Here is a 19,558-nt window from a genome sequence, read left to right as displayed (position 1 = left end):
ATTGAAGTTTTTTTTTAAGTATCTTATATTGTTCATAATACTCTTAAAAATATGTTTACCAAATTGATAAAGATAGGTTGAACCGTTTTATAAAGAAAATGTAACAAACAAAGTCACTTTCGTATTTTAAATATAAGGAATTTATTTGTATCGTACTTTTTTCTTTTTTTAGGTGCGTGCTCTTACCCAACGTCTGAATGGTGAAGAGGGTCCAGGCTTCCAGCATCCTCATTCATTATTCAACAATTTGCAATCGCCATTTTTCAACAGGTGACATATAACAAACATAATTATGTTGATTAAGACTGGATAGTTTTGTGTCATTTTATTATTTAAAATACTCACAATCATAATTACCTCAATCAGTTCAAAAGTTGTCTGATAATTTTAATATAATGTTTCTTATGTGTTATTTATTATCAATAATTCACTTACATTAATATTTCAGTTCATAGCAAAGGGACAGGCTTTTGAACCTCATTTCTGTGAGAAACGGCCACAATAATTCAAATAGTTAAAAAGATTTATCTATAAAAAAATATTACAAATTTTCTATAATATTATGATTTTCTTTAAATGCAAGATTCTTATAGATAAACCTTTATTTTTTCATAGCATTATAAAACAAAATAATATACTTTATCAATAACTCGTTATTTAATATGGTTTATTTTCAGGTAAAATTTTAATAAATTTTTCGCATGCTTTTTTTTGCGTACAGACTAATAAATAATGACGTTTTTTCCGCATGCAGTCCCCATTTACCGCGGAGACATCTTTTGTGAGTATTTTTCATTTTAATATAAACATTTATCTATCACCTGTTAACAAACTAATTATATTTAATTGTACGCTGTCATTTTTATATATTATAATTGTGTCGCTCGCTTTCATTACACGCAGCACTCATAGGTACATGGAAAGTAAACGAAGTGTGTCCGAAACGTGAGTTTGTTACTAGTAAATTAAATTACAAGTAATACATAGCGTTTCAAAATTATTATATTTAAGCGAATTATTTTAATAATAATATGACTATTCACTTGTTCTATTTTTTATTTGGTATGTGATTGATTATATTATAAATAGGTATCAATAATATGAATATCGTAATTACATTATAGTTGTTTTATATTTATAATTTTTATCTGAAATTTTATATTTTTTGCATGTACTATTTATTATATATAAATATTATATTTATTGAAAGAACTGGATTATATTTATTTTTACTTGAATTTAAACAGGCGTGAAGGCTGGGGCTCGCGAGACCTGCACGCGCCGTTCGACTCCGTGTTCAGCAAGTCCCGCCAGTCGCTGCCACGAGGTGAGTGCCGCACCCGCCACGCGTTGCCCCGCACCCCGCACTCTCCACCCGCCACGTCGCCCCCTACCGCCCGGACACGCTTCCGCTGATATAAATTTACATATCAAATCATCACATACTCAAATTTGAAATTATTATTCCGTTTCCAAATTTTAATTTTCTTTGAGAATTTTTTTTTCTTTTTATAATTCGTTTGAATATCAAATTTAATCTAAAAATCAAATCTTTATTCTCTTCATATTATAATGATATTTGAGAATAATATCTTTTTGATTCATTGGAATTTGATATCTGAAATTGTTATATTTTTTTTATAATTAATAATAAGATAACTTTATTTTATTTTATCGTGAAAAAAGGTATTAGATTATGTATTCAATGATTCACATAAAGCATTCACGGGCACCGCTAGTAGTTAGATATCGCACGCCTCACTCACAGCTTACACTAAACAAGGGTGGGACGAGGGGTCGCGGGCGGCGGGCGGGGTCGCGATGCGTGCCAGTGATTTTTCCTATAACATTTGTGTAACAGACAATTTCGAATACATAATTCGAAATTGCCGTTTACATTTCTGTGTGTTCTTTTAGCCCCTCTTTATTATTAACGTTTGATTACTAAATATGACTTGTTTCTGCATCGTAGTGTTCACATTGTATACCTAATGCATTCTTTGTGCAGGTGTTGACTTTGCCTCCGCTAACCTTAGCAGGAAAATGTTGCGTCGCTCTCGATTATTAATCACAAATTCATATCCGTAGTTACGATTGCATGACGTGTTGAAAAAGAAGCATATTTTTTATTCATTTTGCATAATAAGCGGCGAGGCAATGCCTTAATGTGTACGATTAAAGAACACGAAATATTTAATGTTTATAATTGTTTTGCATTTCTATTCAGTTACTGGTCAGTTAATGAATTTGTTTGGAAAGATCACAGCATACACGTAGCTAGTCGATGTGGTGTGTAGATAGAGGGGGGTGACGCAGTAGTGAGGTTGTGTTGGTGTGGTTGCAGTTGGGTTGCGCGTTACACTGCATGCCCCGCCCAAACCGACCCTCCGCGGCGGCCCCGGCGGCCCCGCCGACACACCGACTCGCGCCGCGCACCAATAGGTACTAAACTATGTCTATTTGTTCATCGCTGTTTGTTTGCCGGCTCATGTCACTGCGCTCACGTCGCAATAATGGTAAACACATCTTGTTCGAAAGCAACATTTTAATGCATATCTTTTGTGTGTTGATATTTTTGCATTTTTTTCGCTTTTTGTTTTGATATTAATTCTAATTAGACTAAATTTTTCAAATTTAACTTTTAACCAGTCGCATCAGTGTTTGCATCCCCTAATCACAACGAATAACTCCGATCTGTTCACGACCTGTGAGCTGAGCCGGCACCCCGCCGAGGGTGGAAATAGAGTCTGCCATCGACTGTAAATACACCATCTTAGCGACCACCATGCATGATGGAAATCGTGTGTTTTCGATTGACATTGCAGGTAGTAGTAAGAAAGCGGAGGGGCTGGACCTGTCGGACCTGGACCTGAGCGCCATAGAGTTCTCGGAGCGCGAGATGCGCGCGCTGTCGGGCCTCACGCCCGCGCTGTCGCGCCGCCTGCAGCGTCAGCTGCTCGCGCACCTGCCGCCGCGCGCCGCCGCCCGCCTGCGCCGCACGCTGTCGCTGCATGGATCCGACGCCGCCCCCACGCCCGCCACCCCCGCCGCCGCGCCCGACGAGTGCCCCTCCGATCCCGCCCCCCAGTATTGCACGCTACCTCGCTCCAGGCGACGCTCCACTACCTCCGTGGAATCCGATACGATCAATTCTTTAGCAAATGAAAGTACCGCAAAATTAGATGAGCCCAAAACTGACACACCACATCGAATTCAAGATCGCCCGCTACTGAGTAAATATTTAGCGCCTGAAAAAAATCTGTCTATGGATGAGAGCCATTCTCTGGACAGCGGTAGTATTTTATCTGATCCGAGCTATATAGTAGCCTATGGCGCACCCTCCGCGGTAAGTTCACCGAGCTTGACACTTAGACGCCATTCCCTCAGATTAAGTGGAGATCAGCCTAAAAAACGTATTTCAAGATTTTTGCGATCAGACTTTTTTGATACACCCTCCGATGAAAGCTTATATGCTAAACATAAAAAGGAAAAGGAGCTAGAGACGCAAAAAATTCTTAAAGAAATTCGAGAAAAGAAAAATAAATCACTTGAATCTAACGCTAAGAGCCCTACTGAAGTTAGTGATTTTAAATTCGATTCTAAAGATGAGAGCTCGGGTAAAAAATGCTTATCGCCAATTAGTAATATAATATTAAAAGAACGGAGTCGATCTAACACACCGTTTTTTCCTATTCTAGATAATATTAAAGAAACTACATTAGATTCCTCTGCCTTAATTTCTGAATCAAAACATAGTGAAAAGCAAAAAAATATCATAAATAAGGAATCGAAAATGATAAGGCCTAAAAGTTATCCTATAAAACATGTTGATCAATATGATGATACGAATAATAGTATATCCTTAGAAAGTTGTAGAAGTAATGATAACGATACAGATGATAAAAAAGCTAATAGAGAATCCAAACTTACAAGGCCAAAAAGTTATCCGGCAAGTAGTCCGTCGCCAGAAAAGGTGTATCTCAATTGCATGAATAAAAAAGATGAAAATAAAACTTCTGAAAAAAGTAAATCCCCTGAAACTAAAACTGATATAGAAGTAAGCTTTAGCATCACTTTACCTAAAAAGTCCAAACCGTTTGTGACTAAATCTGAATCACAGAAAAAAATTGAATCAACAGAATCTAGTACAGAGAAAAAAGGAACGGAACATTCGCTGACATTACAGAGATATAAAGTGACTAATACAAATATTATCGATAAGACTGAGAGTAAGATTGATAGTACCGAAAATGACAAAATTACTAAGAATGGTTCCACTTTACTAAGTACCGATGATACAAAAGGCAAAGAAAGTAAAATTGTAAATAAAAAAGATGATACCAAATTAACGACACTAGACGGTGAAACAAGCGAAAAGAAAAATGTAATTAAGAAGAAGATTATCAAAAAAGTGTCTTCTAAATCAAAGACTGATTTGAGTTCAACAGATGCAAATTGTTCCAAAACGTCAGTTGAAAAGAAAAAAGTTACTAAAAAAGCAAAGGAGAAAACTAGTGATGACAATACAAGAACTAGTGTTGTACCCAAAAAGAAATCAGTTTTACAGTCAATTGGACATAAGTTGGAAAAATTTACATCGTCTAAATCAAACTCACCAGAAAAATTAGCTAATGTCAAGAGTGACATAAGTAAACCGATTCGCACTGTACGAGAGAACTCCGTTCCAGCATATGTTCAACCACCCACAGAATCGAATTTAATTAAGAGAGCTGTTACCATTACCGATGTGGCTGCTCTGGAAAATCAAAATAGTAACCAAAATAAAACAACTGTATCCAAAGTACTAGGCTTGTTTAAAAAGTTTGAACCTAAAGAAAAAATAAGTAAAAATAACACAGACAGAGGAGATGCAGAACACAAGCAGCCTATTAATGAATCTATTGGTGAGGAGACGTCAAGGTCGACTGTTGATCTGGAGGATAAGCCAAAACGGCCAAACTCTTTACTATTAAATGGTTTAGGACGTAAAAATAGATACGCCAGGACGGCAAGCGATGACGGAACTATGATAAACATAGATAATAATGAACGTCCAGTACTTAAAAAAGATATTGATTCTAAAAGTATGAAAAATTCCTTGAAACTAGATTTCTCAAGATTGCCAAGAGTTAAAAAAATAGTTCCTATTAATTCTGTGATAGAACCCCAAGTAATTAATATATCCGACGTAGAAAAAGATACAGGCTATTTAGAAAAGAACGGATCTGTCCCAGACGATGGTGACCCTAAGGAGGACTCTAGCGATGCAAACAACAGGAGTCGGTCAAGGAGCAGATCCACTTACTCGAACTCTGACGTAAAATCTGAGCAGAGTGCTGACGGCAAAGATAAGCTTAGCACACATCACTTACCCGCGAGAAATCACGACTCTACGACCCCCGAAAAGGAGGATCTTGCAGAAAGAATACGAAGGAAAAGTTTCTATTCACGATTTAACGAAAAGAAACAGCGAAGGAAAAGTAGTCTAGTTGGTCCCGGAGCTACCGAGTACGACCCTCTGGCACGTATCACTTCTCCGATTGCGGCGGAGTCTAAATATGACGCTTCCCCCTCGTCCCCGGGGAACTACGACCTGTCCCCGGGTCTGTCTGTCGGCTCAGACTTGTCGCCGTCCACGGAACGCTATCGATCTCTACTCGCAGACTTGCCTGTCAATACAAGAAGTAACTTGAGATATGATGGAATGAATGACAAAGTAGACATTTACAGGTCGCTAGACCGCAGCGACTTCAGGAAGTACCCTGGCAGATCCTATCTAGATTACGATCAACCGGCCTCCTACGGCTCTAGTAGATATTCGAGAACAAAATCTTTATTCGACAGTTCGGACCCCGCGGAAGATCAGAATCACGGTCTTCCGAGAGAATCTCAAAAGTATAGTCGAACTAGCTCCTTGTTCTCACCCGGGAGCTACGCCACCTACAGACCGAAAAAGATTAGGAACTCGGCAATTATTCTCAAAGAGAGTGAAAAAGAACCTAGTCCGGAAAATATATTAGAAAAAATAAGACAACGAAAGTATTCAATCAGCGTTACTAGGAAACCCGACCCCGAAAAGGACCCATTGCCGAGGTGTGTATGACGGAGTTTATTTCATGTAAAGTAAATAATAATAAATAACTTTCCCTACAAAAACATCTGTGCACGCTTCACGCTTTTGAATTAAATTTTTACAGCACTAATGCTTAAGTTTTATAATATATTGTAGATTTATAAATATTCATAGACAATGAATTTATAGTTTTACATTAGCCTGAACATTATAAATAATAATCAGCTATGCAAAGGAGTACTTTGAGAATATCAAGAAATATTTTAAAATATTCTGCTATTAACGAAGCAGTTTCATTCAGTAGAAATTTAATAAATATCATGGCGCACACTTGTATCATTCGAGCATCAGCGGAAATGACTTGTTGATGCATTTATTTGTTTAAAAACCCGTGTGATTTTGAATTTCAGATCCAATGTCACACCTAAAGGCGAAGGCGACGGTTCAGAACGCTCTACGAAAATTGACTGAGAGGCGCTATTAATACTACTATCGATTATAATATTTTGTTCTCGCGTAACATTCGGTCGAGGTACATTGAAACTAATAACGAAATTAGTTGGAACTCGGATTTATTACGAAATCTCAATTTTATCTCCACTACTTTATAGCATTATAAGATAGTTTCATAGTACGCGTATAATTCTTGCCACTTAGTCTTTTGCATTTGCGAAGTTAGTACTTAGACTAATTGACGAATAGCGCATCTTGAGAAATCTCATTAGTCGATCGTTAAACCAAAAACATAATCACTACAACTGCAACTTTTCAACGAGTAAGCAATTTTATCTGTATTTAAAAGTAACTTTCTTAGAAATATACAATTTTAATAATATATTTTGCATATATTACCTTTTTTTATAAACTTTATTGTGAATTGATCTTATGTGCCTTTATAACATAAGCAACTGGATTTGATAGTCAAGTTTGTTGAAATGATGATGACGCAAGTTTTAGTGTTTTGCACAAATGTTTTAACTCATTATGTTAATTTTAATTATTTTATACTTACTATCGTCGGAATAGTAAGCCAGCTCGTAAGTTTAAATGTTAACCGAATAGTATTGACCGCTCACCGCGGTCGAGCAACAGTAATCGAATAGAATGGTGCTTAGTTGAAGGTTTTCTTAGTAATAATTCGTATTTATAGAGAAAGTTACAGCCACCTACTATATGTAGGTAAATACATTTAATGTTTTCGAATTCAAAGAATCTATTTTGTTAAGGCAGAACAGAAGTATTTTAATGAACTAGTTACTATGTTTTATCATTTGTTGCCATTTCACTTTATTAGACGTCTGTGAGAACTAGTCTGTCTAGCACATACATATGTAACGTGTGAATCAATTTATTATTTCTATTTGTCATTATTTATTTATTGATTTATTATCATTTCATTAGATTTGTAATAATTAATTATTTATTAGTGTGTGGTGATTATTAATATTTCTTTTTATTAATAAGATAATATGAACTGTTTTCGATATTATGATTACTATCACACACGTTTTGTATTGAATGTGAATAAATTATATAGTTGAGAATTGTTTTTTATTTATGCTTAATATAAGAAATCCAAAGATTTAATTAACTTCAACTACAAAGTACCCTCTGATTTGTATAATATCTGTAAACAATATTACACTAACATTATAATGAATTCGTTTGCTTACCAAGGCGTGATATAATTTCTCCGATTTCGTTTACTATATGGCGGCTTGGCGGATTATATGTGGTTTATTTTTTTCAAAATAATTATAATTCTAATAATAAAAATTCATTCCATTTCAGGGTTTCATTACTGAAACACGTCATGTTAATTATTTTTCTAGCTGTCATCATGCCTATTGCGACATTCACATAAACCATTCCGGTTATTAGGTATTAAATTAGTAGAAAGTCAAAGGTAATAAAAAAAACAAAAGTTTGAAGTACATATAAAATATATTTCGAAAATTGTATGACAATATAATTATTGTAATGTATAAAATGCTCATAAAACTAAAAAATATAGCTCTTATAACGTTAAAAGTATGACAATTGTAAATATTTATTATTTACACTGTTTTCAAATAAAACATGAATTTGATAATATTGAACCATTTAATATGAAGTGAATTTCTCAAATAATTGTTCAATATAATGTCAACATAATTTGGAAATACCAAATGTCTATTTTTAGTATCAATCGCTTTAAAAACTTAATTTTACAAAAGTTGATATAATTCATTAAAGTATTTGTGGTCGTGTTCAGCAAGTTTTTCCAACATGTCATCGACCTGCGTATTTGGGAATCGTTCTACCCATGACGTGACCATACCCTCAGCACTTGCTGGATAACGACGCAGCTCCACTGCGTCGCCTGTTGATTAAAACAACATGTACTAAAGTTTGTTATATTCGTAAATTATTATTAAATGACATTATTATATAATTATATTTAATTAATTAACTGTTAACGAGGCCGGTCGTGGCGCAGAGGCACAAAGTGTGACTATAAATGCGACTGGTTGTTAGTTCGATCCTCACTCGAAGAAATGAAATATTTATTTGAATTATTATTATTATATTTTCATTTCTTTATCTGAAGAAAGAAATGAAAATATAATAATTCTTTATTATTATTATATTTTTATTTCTTCGCTCTGGTGTCCAGGCAAAGCGCGGCGTTGAGCTCCGCCACTCAGCACGCGATGCCTCCAAAATTCGGCGGAAATTGAGGAACGGAGTGTCTTAACACTAGTTCCCTCTGCCTACCCTGCTGTGAGCGGGATACACTGTAAAGCTAATTTATTTTATTTAATTAATTTTATTATTAATACATATTATGTTTGTAGTGAAATAATTTAAAAAAACATCAAATCTGTGCTTCTATATTGGGTCAACATAATAAAACAAATACTTAATCCAAGAAACAAACTCAATAGTTAAATCCAAACAGCCAAAAATATGTTCTACTATCAATAATATAGCCTACACATTTGTGTTATTACAACTATTAAAACATACCTTTAACAACAGTATTAGCCTGCACAAATATGTTACGCGGCTGTTTGTGTAACATAACAATGTCCCTCCACCGCGCCCAGGGCTCGTCGAGGCGGCTGTAGCGGTCGAACAGTTGTTCTGCGGCTGATACGTCGCCCGTTGCTTTTAGCGTTTGTAATTTTACTAGGAAGTCGCCTGAAATATTATTATATTTTATAGTATGAGTGCATTATGAGAATTATATATAATTAAAAAAATATATTTTTTAATAATACTCATCCATCATTTAAATGTACATTTTGTACAAAAACATATATTATATTTATAAGGCAGAGTAGTAAAATTTGCACTTAATAGAAAAAATACTTATAGATTTTATTCCTTCCTTTTTGTCCTAAAAAAACTTTCTGTTTTTACTGTTCACTGACTCATAGATATAATTTCTTGAAAAAAAAATATATAATGAAAATTACCAATGATCCTCTTCCCGTCAGTGGCGAGGCGGGATTTGTCAAGGGTAAGTAGCAAATCTGTCCCAGGCTCCACTTCTGTGACTGTGAGCAACCCAGAACCTTCTAGCTCTAGTAAACGCATCAGTACAAAACGTGCTCGAGCATGTGCCTGTATAAATAAATATACATCAATTTAAAAGAAGTAGATAAAACCTATATACACTACACTAGTGTGTAGTCTTTTTTTTTATTAAAGTTACCTGTAACCAAGTCTTGTTAGCAGGTTGGTACATCTCTGTGGCCTTAGCAGCACCATTCCACAATAGACTGAGCCAGTTCACGTAAATCACATTTTGAGCTTCTTCACCATCGTAACCGAATATTCTAAAAGAATAAGTTCGTCATTAAATAAGAAAAAATTACACAGAAGACGATTTAAATAGGTACTTTTATTAAGTAACAGATAAAATTGTTAATCAAAAATTATCACAGCTAAAAAATCCCCATACGAAAACCGCAACTAACTTCAATATCTCAGGCTGCAAAGATAGGTACAATCCGACCGCTTCAGCGCGACACTCTTCAAACGCAGAGCCGAGGGTGGTGAACTTGCTGTCGTATGTTTCACCCTCGGTGTACCAGGATTCTATTGGTTTGCCTAAAAACAATAAATAAAAGTTGTTTCTGTATTAATGTATATTAATTAATATTCTATTTGTACATAAGTTCTATTATCTATATTCATATAAGTTCGATAGTCATAAGACTACAATTACCAAACACAATGAGAAAAAAAAAATATATAAATAAATTTTACAAAAAAGATGAAATCACCAGAAGAATTTCCGACTGCGGCGCATTTTTATAATTTAATAAATTATGTAATTACTAAAATTAAAAGTAAACCAAAATTCTCACCAGTCAAAGGATTTTTAACTTTCTCCTTGTCAAAGTTGAAAGAGCCATCAGCGTTCTGTCGCAACAACTTTCCGCTGCCGTGTCCAAGCAACTCATGTAGTCCAACTTGAACCTGAATGTATAAAAAGAATTTATATTTAAATAAATAATTATTTAAATAAATTTAAATAAATAAATTAATCTTAAAATAAACTACCTCAAAAGCGGGAACCCTGTACTTCTCAAGCAGTTCTTTGTCCTGTGCAGACAGGAAGGGTATCACCGATTCCTTGTACGCAGCCGGGATGACATTACCAAGAGACACGTTCTTAAAACCTTCATTTTGTCTTATTTCATCGTCTGTAATAACAATCACAAATTATTTAAATTATTAACATTATTTATACAGGGTGGAAGAGGCTGCGCTTCTTTAATTGAAACTGCATATAGGGTAAAAAATTTCAAACTCGAAGCTAAAGAAATTAATCAAGATGCCTCAACAGTTTGGACGTAGGATTTTTTTTTCATTTCACGATTTTTCTCTATACCTGTATTTCGTGTGACGCACACATACACATACTACTACAAAAATACTACTAAGCGTTGCCAAACTTCTACTTTTCATTCGTCAAAACAAAACCGAACGAGAAAGAACGATATCTCGCGTTCTTTTTCACGCAATTACCTATTTATTATAAATCTAAATAATGTTCAAACCTCTTATTAAAATTGTTTAACAAAATCCTACTTTAAGTCAATTTATTATATCACTTTTATTATGAAATTATTTAGAAATACTGCATGGTTATTGAACCACCCACAAAGTTATATTCAAAATTTTTAACACAAAATGATATTGAACTACGATAGATAGGTACTTACATTTAACATTAGTTTTACATCGTCGTTGTCGCATTCTCCTTTTACTATCACTAATATTTACATCATAAGTAATATTAAAAACTCAACATTTGTTTGAAATGTCTTAAAAAATGTATGTTTTGATAGTACACTCAAATACTGACACAATAGTTTCACATTTGAGAAAAATACTCAGTAATCACATCATCACGATCACGAAACATTCATCATGATTTTAGAAATCCGATTAATGATAAAATTAATATTAAACAACATCCAAATAATTTAAAACACTTAATAATTATTCAATGTATAAAGTTAAACAAAATAATGTAAATACAACAGAACTTAGCCGTTCCGCGGCTAAGTTCTGTTCTCACACAGATAATTAAAAACATTGTAATAGTTGCCATTAACTAAAATACTTATCGAATATACTATTAAATTTTTTATTAAGATTTTCATTATTATTTATATTTGTATGATTATTTTGATAGAAAATCGTATAAAAATTAAATATTAAACGAGTTTTATAATGTTACACGAGGACCTGCGAAAACTCAATACGAAATAAATTAATATTTAGTAATTATTTGTAAATAGTATTGATAATTTTATTAATTATTTTAATATCAAATCATGCGTAAAAAGTATAATCTACATTTATTATGAATTATAGTGTTATATTGCACAATCAATCAATATTAAAAATGAATTTTGTTATCTGTACAAAGACACCCCGCTCACGCCGCACCGATTACCGGGGATTCCCATAGAATCGGTGCGGCGCGTACATTCTGCGCAATAGTAGTTGGGTCGGACTATAGCTGAATGCTATTTACTAAACCATATAAATACAACGGGTTATGGGCCCAGACCACGTTGTAACAATAATAAAGAAGATTGCATCAATCGTAGAAAATTAGAAATACTGGCGAGATTAAAACAGCGTTACTTCACGCGACGCTTTGGCGTTGGTATTGAAATTTGGAGGTTAAGTTGCCGGGAAGGAATAAAAAAGAAAAACAAGCAAAATAAACAATCACAATGAAAAGGAAACAGCACAGTAATAAAACTGGAAGGAGTGAAAAATTGGAATGCTTGGAAGTTCCAAACCATAATACTACTACGGGGGGAAATTGTGTCATCATCATCTGCATTTATTGTAAAAAGAAATGCTACAATTAAAAGAAATATTAAATGTTTCAAGTGTAATAATATGGGTCATTATCGAGCTGAATGTAATGTGGACAGAAAATGTAATATTTATTGTTAAAAAAAGTGAAAAAAAATGCTATTATTGTAATAATTTTGTAAACATGTTAAAAATGAGTGTTAGTTTAAAACGGGAACATAAAAAATGTGTTTGTAGTGCAACAAAAGTAAAATTAAAAACCTAATAGAAATAATTCAATAAAAGTGTGTGTAAAGTGTATTCCTAAGTGTTGCGTTAATTTAACATCAGCTCGCCGCCGTCGCCTACATACCTACGCTAGTTGCTGCGACTCGATTTCTTGAATGAAGCGTGTGCGACGTTGCCGCGCCGACAGGTAAGTGTGTGAGTGATAATATAACACTTTACAAATGGCGTTTTTTTTTAAAACGATTATTTTATTATTTATTTTGTTTGAAAAAATAACTTTTTCATTTTTGGGAATTATTTTTTTTCTGAATTATATTATGCTTTTATAGAGTAGTTAAAACTGTGGTTTCATTTAAAGTGGTGCCGTCAATTCCACCCTGTATATGTATTTTATAATGATAATTGAATAATGATATATGACGATTTCTTATGGTTTAGCAATTTAATTGCAGTGTGGATCTGGTAAGGAGTTGTTCACTTTTTAACCATATAGATGAATAATATATTGAAAACTTTATAAATATAGATTTAACGAAATCTGATTAAAAAGATGTTTTGAGTTTAATTGTTGGTTGTGAAACATTTCTTCAGCAGTATTTCTATATCAAAATTACGCTGGAAAAAATGTTATCATATTTTGATACGATTTTGAGTTTCGTGTAGGCTATGTAAAAAAACCCCTGTTAAATTAATTTTTTTTTAGAAATTGTTTAAAAAGATATCAGCAGTTCTGCCCGCTCTTGGGCGGTTGCTAACATTTTCAAGTTCTATAAAAGTATTAATTTTTGCTAAATATGGAACTAAATCAAAAAATAATTCTAAATATTAAACTTACAATTAGGTATATTAATACCAGCTGGTATAACACTACCAGAGAACGTAAGAACATCCAATGAAGTAAAGTCTGGTCGAAGGAAAGTGTCTTTCTCCAGGTCCTTGCCCCACGGCAATAATTTTATGAAGCCTTCAGCGCCCTCTACTAATTTTCCAAATTTCTTGGACATTTCCTTATTGACCATTGATACGAAACCTTCGAACTCGCCTCTCTGTCCACTCGGATCACGATATGTTTCAATAAAACCTTGATAACTAAAAATATATTTAAAAAAAACTAATAAAAAAATTGCTGCCACAAGTTTTATTTTAAAAAAAAATGTTTTATGTAGATTTAATTGATGTTAACGAAATGATGTTGATGTTTATGTTTTATTTATGTAATAAAACATAAAAGCAGTAGTACAAACAGAAACACAGAAATATTATATGATGCAACAAAATGGCCTCAAATTAATTGTAAATGTGCCTTAATTTAATAAAATTAACGCACTTTTACAGAAATTATGAATTTATAAAGAATTCGACAACTCACGTTTCAATAATAGGTCCCTTGTCTTTTATCCAGTATCTGCTGCCCTCTTTGTGTTCATTCAAGTCACCTTCCTTGAAACTATTAATGTAATGTTTCAGCATATTCTTCTCATTGTCATTTGCCGCATAATCCTTTGCTTTACTCATATTTTCATTAACGAGATTCAATAATGGTGAATAATCTCCACGAGTCACTTGGAAATAAGCGTCTTTGTATTTTTCTTTATCCATTGTTAGTGGTGGTTTAGGGTTTTTTTCAATGCTGGCCAAATGTATGGTGTAAAGAGGTACTGAAAGAAAAAAATATGATGATCGGGTTGTTAAATTATATTTATCTCATCCGTAGCAATGTAGACAGAGAGATCATGGAGCTACTTCGTGTTAAATAGCGGACCTCATTGCTGCACTTTGTCTAACCCAAGAGAAGAGGGAAGTTCATTCCCCAGATATCAAGATTGGGGGATCAAACTCACAACTATTAAGTTTACAGTCAAATGCAGTCCCACTACATCATAATTATTAATTTTTACTAAGATTATCATAATATATAAATTAGCTGTTATAACGTATAAGCCATCATGTTGCATTAAACAAATATCAGTCTGTACTCTGTATACACAATGCGTAAACAATTAACCAGTTTAAAGATTGTTTGTACTACTTAAGATTGTTTATACACTTACCTGATCTACTAAATGACAGAAGGATAATATTATAACACATTATTTAAGAAAAAATTCTAAAAATTTTTTTTTTTATCTAATTACTAAATGATCTTTGATAAAACTTACATCCATCATCTGCAACTGTTTTGAATGTTCTGCAAATATATGCCTCTATGCGTTTGGTCTTCATCCAATCGTTCACCAAATTAGAATCAGCTTCAGTGCAATTGCTCGAAAAATATGTAGTCACACCCTATACATATATAAAAAAATGTTGTAAGAGCCCATTAATAAATTATGTCACATGTTAAGGGGGGGTGGCGGGGTCAACCAAGTTTGACATCGTGTAACTAGGGATGGGCAGGAGTCCTAAGTGTTATTACATCACATTTCAAAATATAATATACAAGTATAATTTTGAAACTGTTGTTTCAATATTCATATGTAAAAGAGCAAAATGTGTGACATTTGATCAGGTAAGGGTAGCCCTAACAAATGTGACAATGATGGATAAAGGATCAAAATATCATCAAATTGGTGTGAAGTAATACCCTTATTTTATTTACTAAAAATACATTTTGATGGACTGCATATAGTTTTTTTATGATCATTTGTTACATTATAAGCTTACAGCAATATGCAATATAAATGGAGGTTAATATAGTTTTCTTATCACATTCGGTAATCCTATTAAAAAAAAAGAAAATAATACTAATTTATGGAAGTTTTGTAGAAAAAAATAATATACATATACAGTAGTAATGAGATTATAAAAAATATTTAGATATGGCTATGATTTAAGTGTTTCTTTTTTATAGTTACAATTATTTTTTTATTTAGCTTGACACTGTATCCTGCACATACCACGGTAGGCAGTTATTTATTGCCTTCTTTCAAAGGCTTTCGAAAGGACTTACTACTTAGCTGTAAAACATTATGTACATTTTATTTATATCAACAATTCTTTATAAATAATTTAATGTATATAAATTCATAAATAAAAACTCACCTTGTCTGCCAAGCCAAGACTAGTCAATCTAGGTGCAACACTATACATAACATTCTTTGTGTTCTCCCACAGCTTTTGGATATGAGTACCATCACTTTCATAAGCCTTTGATGCTTTAACAATCAATTCAAAAGACTCTTTAGAAATATTGGGAATAAATTTAGTATCTCCAAAGCCCTTATAATTTCCACTGTTAGCGAAAAAGCCTCCAGCATATACTAGAAATGCCTGCAACAATTTTAATACCTTGATTAAAAAGTATCATCATTAATTTAAGAAATCAAAAGAGTAAGGAAATAAAATTTCAATATTACCACAAATAAAGTAACTATAATAAAAATAAATATTTTTAAATTATTATAAAAATTACATTTGAGGCCGTTATTATAGTTTAATATAGGCCGTGTTATGGTTGGCGCAGGGGCACAAGGGTGTGACTGTAACGCGACAGTTGTTGTTTGGATCTCGACTCGAGAGAATGAATTATTATTTTTTTAATATTTTCTTCACACTGGCACCAAATCAAAAAGCCCGGCGTCAAAAGTGGGGCACGGTTAGGCATAAGCTTCTGCAGGTCTAGAAATCACAAATTCCGTCCGTTGAATGGTAGCACTAAGAAAATAGTAAGACGCAAAATTAATGAAGCGTTACCCACGAGGATGGAGGACATTGCCTGTCGAATAACAAATCGAAAAACAAATCGATAAGACTGCTCGACTGGGATGAAAGAACGCGGGCTTGTGAGCTGCTCAATAAACTGGGTGAGATAACAGAACTCCACGAATAATAAGCGTAGATGCATGGCATCTGGTCTAGCATTTACTTTATTACCGTAAGTCTGCACCCACTTCAGCACCCAAGCAGACTATCCATAAGCATCCCTTTGAACCACTGAAACCTACGCCCGAGTGATTCCTTTCTATGAAGGACATCAAGATTATTTACACCAGTGTCGAGTGTTCTTAAACACCCGCTCCACCTGACGTTTATCCAGGAGGAGAAAAAATCACTGGTCGGCCAGGGAAGGGTTAGGACAAACAGGCTCGAAGGTGCTGACAATTCACGAGGCTCAGGGTCTGAGCAGCGCGACCGTTGTAGTGGTAACTATCAAATCGATTAGGCTGCAGCTGCAAGATAGCGTTTTTCACGCGGTCGTAGCGATATCTCGGCCCACGGCTACACGTTTTATGGCGAAGACAAAGATGATGCAGGCAAAATGTTAATTCGGGCGGCGACGGGGGCAAGGTCAAAACGCATCGTGGAATGTAATTTAAAGATGGGTTTGAAAGAAATATTAGCAATTTCCTTTCTTTTGATAGCTCATAGAAAATAGTACAACAGAACCACAACAACAATTATCTAATAGGATGTGGTTATGTTATCTATTAATTATCTTATATGTAATATATAAATATTGTGACAGTAACATATGTAAGATTCACATAAATGGCAAATAAATATAATAAACTTTTAGGTTAACATAATCAATATCTATATACAAGGACTTGTATATAAAAGGAGTTTTTTCCACTGACTGATGTATAGATGCATGTAACCACTGATGGTAGAAATGTGAAATTTGGACAGATGTTTCTTTTTATAATGGGAACACCCACGAAGAAGGGACTTTGAAAAATGTTAACCCTGAACCCGGGGTGCATAGGGGTCGAAAATTTGTATAGAAAAATCTTTAAATTAGCATGAATTTTTATAAAACTTGAAATTACTTTATATTAAAAATATTTGCCTGAACTTTAATGCATAGCATGGCAATTCACATGCATGGCAGAGGCAAATCAGTACTAAGACACTCTATTCCCCATGTTTTATATTTTATAACAAATAGTCATTAATCATAAATCTTGTAACAAAATATACTACATACAAATAATATTTTAAAATATCTTCAATTTTTTTCTAAGTTTAAATGTATTCATTTCTTCGCTCTGGTGTTGCGGCAGAGCGCGGGGTTGAGTTCCGCCACTCAACACGCAGTGACGCCAGATTTCGGCGGAAAGTGCGGAACAAAGTGTTAGCACTGGTTTTCCTCTACCTACCCTGCTGTGCAATATACAGTGTGAAGCTGAACTTTCTTCTATTTGTCTTTATTGTATAACTTAGTTGCTGATACCCATGTCTCTAAATGTTGATTAATCACATATGTAGTTTTCATAAAAATAACTACACATATATAACTAAGAGTTGGCAGAAAATTGCTAAGGTGAGTGGGTATAGTAGTTTGCAGGAGCTGTGATTAAATTGATCAATGGTAATGTCAAAAAGGTCATAACAATTATTTTGAATGACTGTAATCTAGGTCTTTTAGTATTACCTGAAAATCATCATCTGACACTCCAGCTGCATTTGAAGATGTCTTAAGCTCCTCCAATGTTTCCGCTAAGAATATTCTATGCAACAATGAAAATATTTTAGGTGATTCGGGACTAGTTTGTACAAGAACAATAAGTCCACCATTCCAAGCAGCCTAAAAAAATATCATAACTATTGATAATAATATTAAAATTCCATCATGTGTATATGGTTGCTTTGATGGTAAAAAGAGTGAAGCCACAACTTAAGCATATATAACACACCTTGGCCAAAATTCTGGCTTAACTCTCTTGATGACCTAAGCATAGCATATAGTATATATATATATATATAATCCAATCCAAATCCAATCCAGTCCAATTTGAATAAAATCCAATTTAATACAAGCAGTGGGTAGAAGTTTATAAAAATATTTAGAAAATCTTTAATAAAATATCATTTATTTTATAGAATTTACTATTTTAAAAAATAATATGTTTAATACTTATAATATTTAATAATTGTAACTTAATAATTCTCTGTTATAAGAAAATCTTACCTGACTTAAATAATGAGCATAAAGCTTTTCTTGATTAGTCAAATTTTCAAATGCCTGTGAACTATCTAATTCCACAAATCTTTGATTATTAGGTAGAAGAAAGATTGATTTATCCTCCATGGCTAAAAGTAAAAAGTGAACTCAATTAATGTTTTTTTAGCTTAACACTGTATGCTGCATAAAGCAGGATAAATAATTATTATTACATCTCCTCAAGTGGGTATCAAACCTACAATCTGTTGCTTGTGCCCCTGTAACACAATTGGCCTCAAATGCTTTTTGTTTACTGCGACTAAAGCTTAATATTGTATCATATAAAACATATATTCTATTTCACTTTTAACACATAAAATGTTTGTAACAAAAAATGCTTTATATTCTTAATATGGTTTTTAAAAAAAGAAGTATGAGAATATGATATTTTGAGATATAACTTTCTTTAATTAGTGAGATTTGTGGTGAGTGATTAAAATTTTCAATTTATTTGTCTATGTATCTTGGTTCTATACAACGTCCATATTAACAAATGTTTTATGTAATTTTAAATAATAATAGACACACAGTACTGACCATTAACTATTTTGGCCGGTTGTACACTATTAACTTTAGATGCACTTGACGAAAATCTTAAGTATTTACAAATAAATGAATCAGCATTTTTAATATGCCGGCATTTCGACAGGTTAATAGTCAGGGTTCGGAACATTGATTACAGTTGCGTTAAAACCTGACAACAGTATTATATAAGCTCTTTAAACTTTTAAAATGCCGTACTTACTAAATAATTGATAATACTTTAAGTTTGAGAAAAATTCCAGCAATATTTTAAAATGACACCCACGACTTCAGCACAGCACTTCAAAGAAATAACTAATGTCAAAATGTCATTTTTATTGACACGTACGATGTAGATAAGAATTAAGGGTATGTACGGTGCCGTTAATATAGAATACAATAAATACGGCACAGTACCAATAATATAATAAATTAATTTTGCCAAAAAATTTAAACAG

The 19,558-nt window shown here is 33.2% G+C and overlaps 2 protein-coding genes across 9 annotated transcripts in view; one reads left to right on the top strand and one right to left on the bottom strand.

Moving 5' to 3' along the window:
* Window positions 1-7,617, top strand: part of Nuak (Nuak family kinase 1) — a 29,357-nt gene extending 21,740 nt beyond the window's left edge. For 3 of the 7 annotated variants that reach the window (XM_085195910.1, XM_085195909.1, XM_085195908.1), the window contains exons 24-29: window positions 173-270; window positions 722-781; window positions 904-945; window positions 1,248-1,327; window positions 2,826-6,093; window positions 6,484-7,617. In XM_085195910.1, the coding sequence (XP_085052036.1) occupies window positions 173-270; window positions 722-781; window positions 904-945; window positions 1,248-1,327; window positions 2,826-6,093; window positions 6,484-6,544 (3,609 nt within the window). In that variant the 3' untranslated portion in view covers window positions 6,545-7,617. The remainder of the gene's footprint in view (window positions 1-172; window positions 271-721; window positions 782-903; window positions 946-1,247; window positions 1,328-2,825; window positions 6,094-6,483) is intronic. The other 4 variants (XM_085195911.1, XM_085195913.1, XM_085195912.1 and 1 more) reach the window with 4 other exon arrangements.
* A 381-nt stretch (window positions 7,618-7,998) lies between these two features.
* Window positions 7,999-19,463, bottom strand: DppIII (dipeptidyl peptidase 3). Of its 2 annotated transcripts, none has more exons than XM_085195906.1 (14): window positions 19,324-19,463; window positions 18,546-18,667; window positions 18,009-18,161; window positions 15,677-15,904; window positions 14,794-14,920; window positions 14,004-14,292; window positions 13,470-13,723; window positions 10,628-10,770; window positions 10,432-10,543; window positions 10,039-10,171; window positions 9,774-9,897; window positions 9,535-9,682; window positions 9,083-9,256; window positions 7,999-8,435 (listed from the first exon to the last, which is right to left on the bottom strand). In XM_085195906.1, exons 2-14 carry the CDS (start codon window positions 18,663-18,665, stop codon window positions 8,281-8,283), a joined length of 2,160 nt encoding a protein of 719 aa, XP_085052032.1. In that variant the 5' UTR covers window positions 18,666-18,667; window positions 19,324-19,463; the 3' UTR covers window positions 7,999-8,280. The 2 variants fall into 2 exon arrangements, with proteins under 2 accessions (XP_085052032.1, XP_085052031.1); XM_085195905.1 differs by having other exon boundaries at window positions 19,116-19,427.
* Between the last annotated feature and the right edge of the window lie 95 nt (window positions 19,464-19,558).

This window comes from Heliconius melpomene, chromosome 13 (genome assembly GCF_056956725.1).
Source record: "Heliconius melpomene rosina isolate 202511_hmr_F chromosome 13, ASM5695672v1, whole genome shotgun sequence".
NCBI lineage: Eukaryota > Metazoa > Arthropoda > Insecta > Lepidoptera > Nymphalidae > Heliconius > Heliconius melpomene.
Note: the sequence above shows the minus strand (reverse complement) of the source record. Positions and strands in the feature narration are given on the sequence as shown.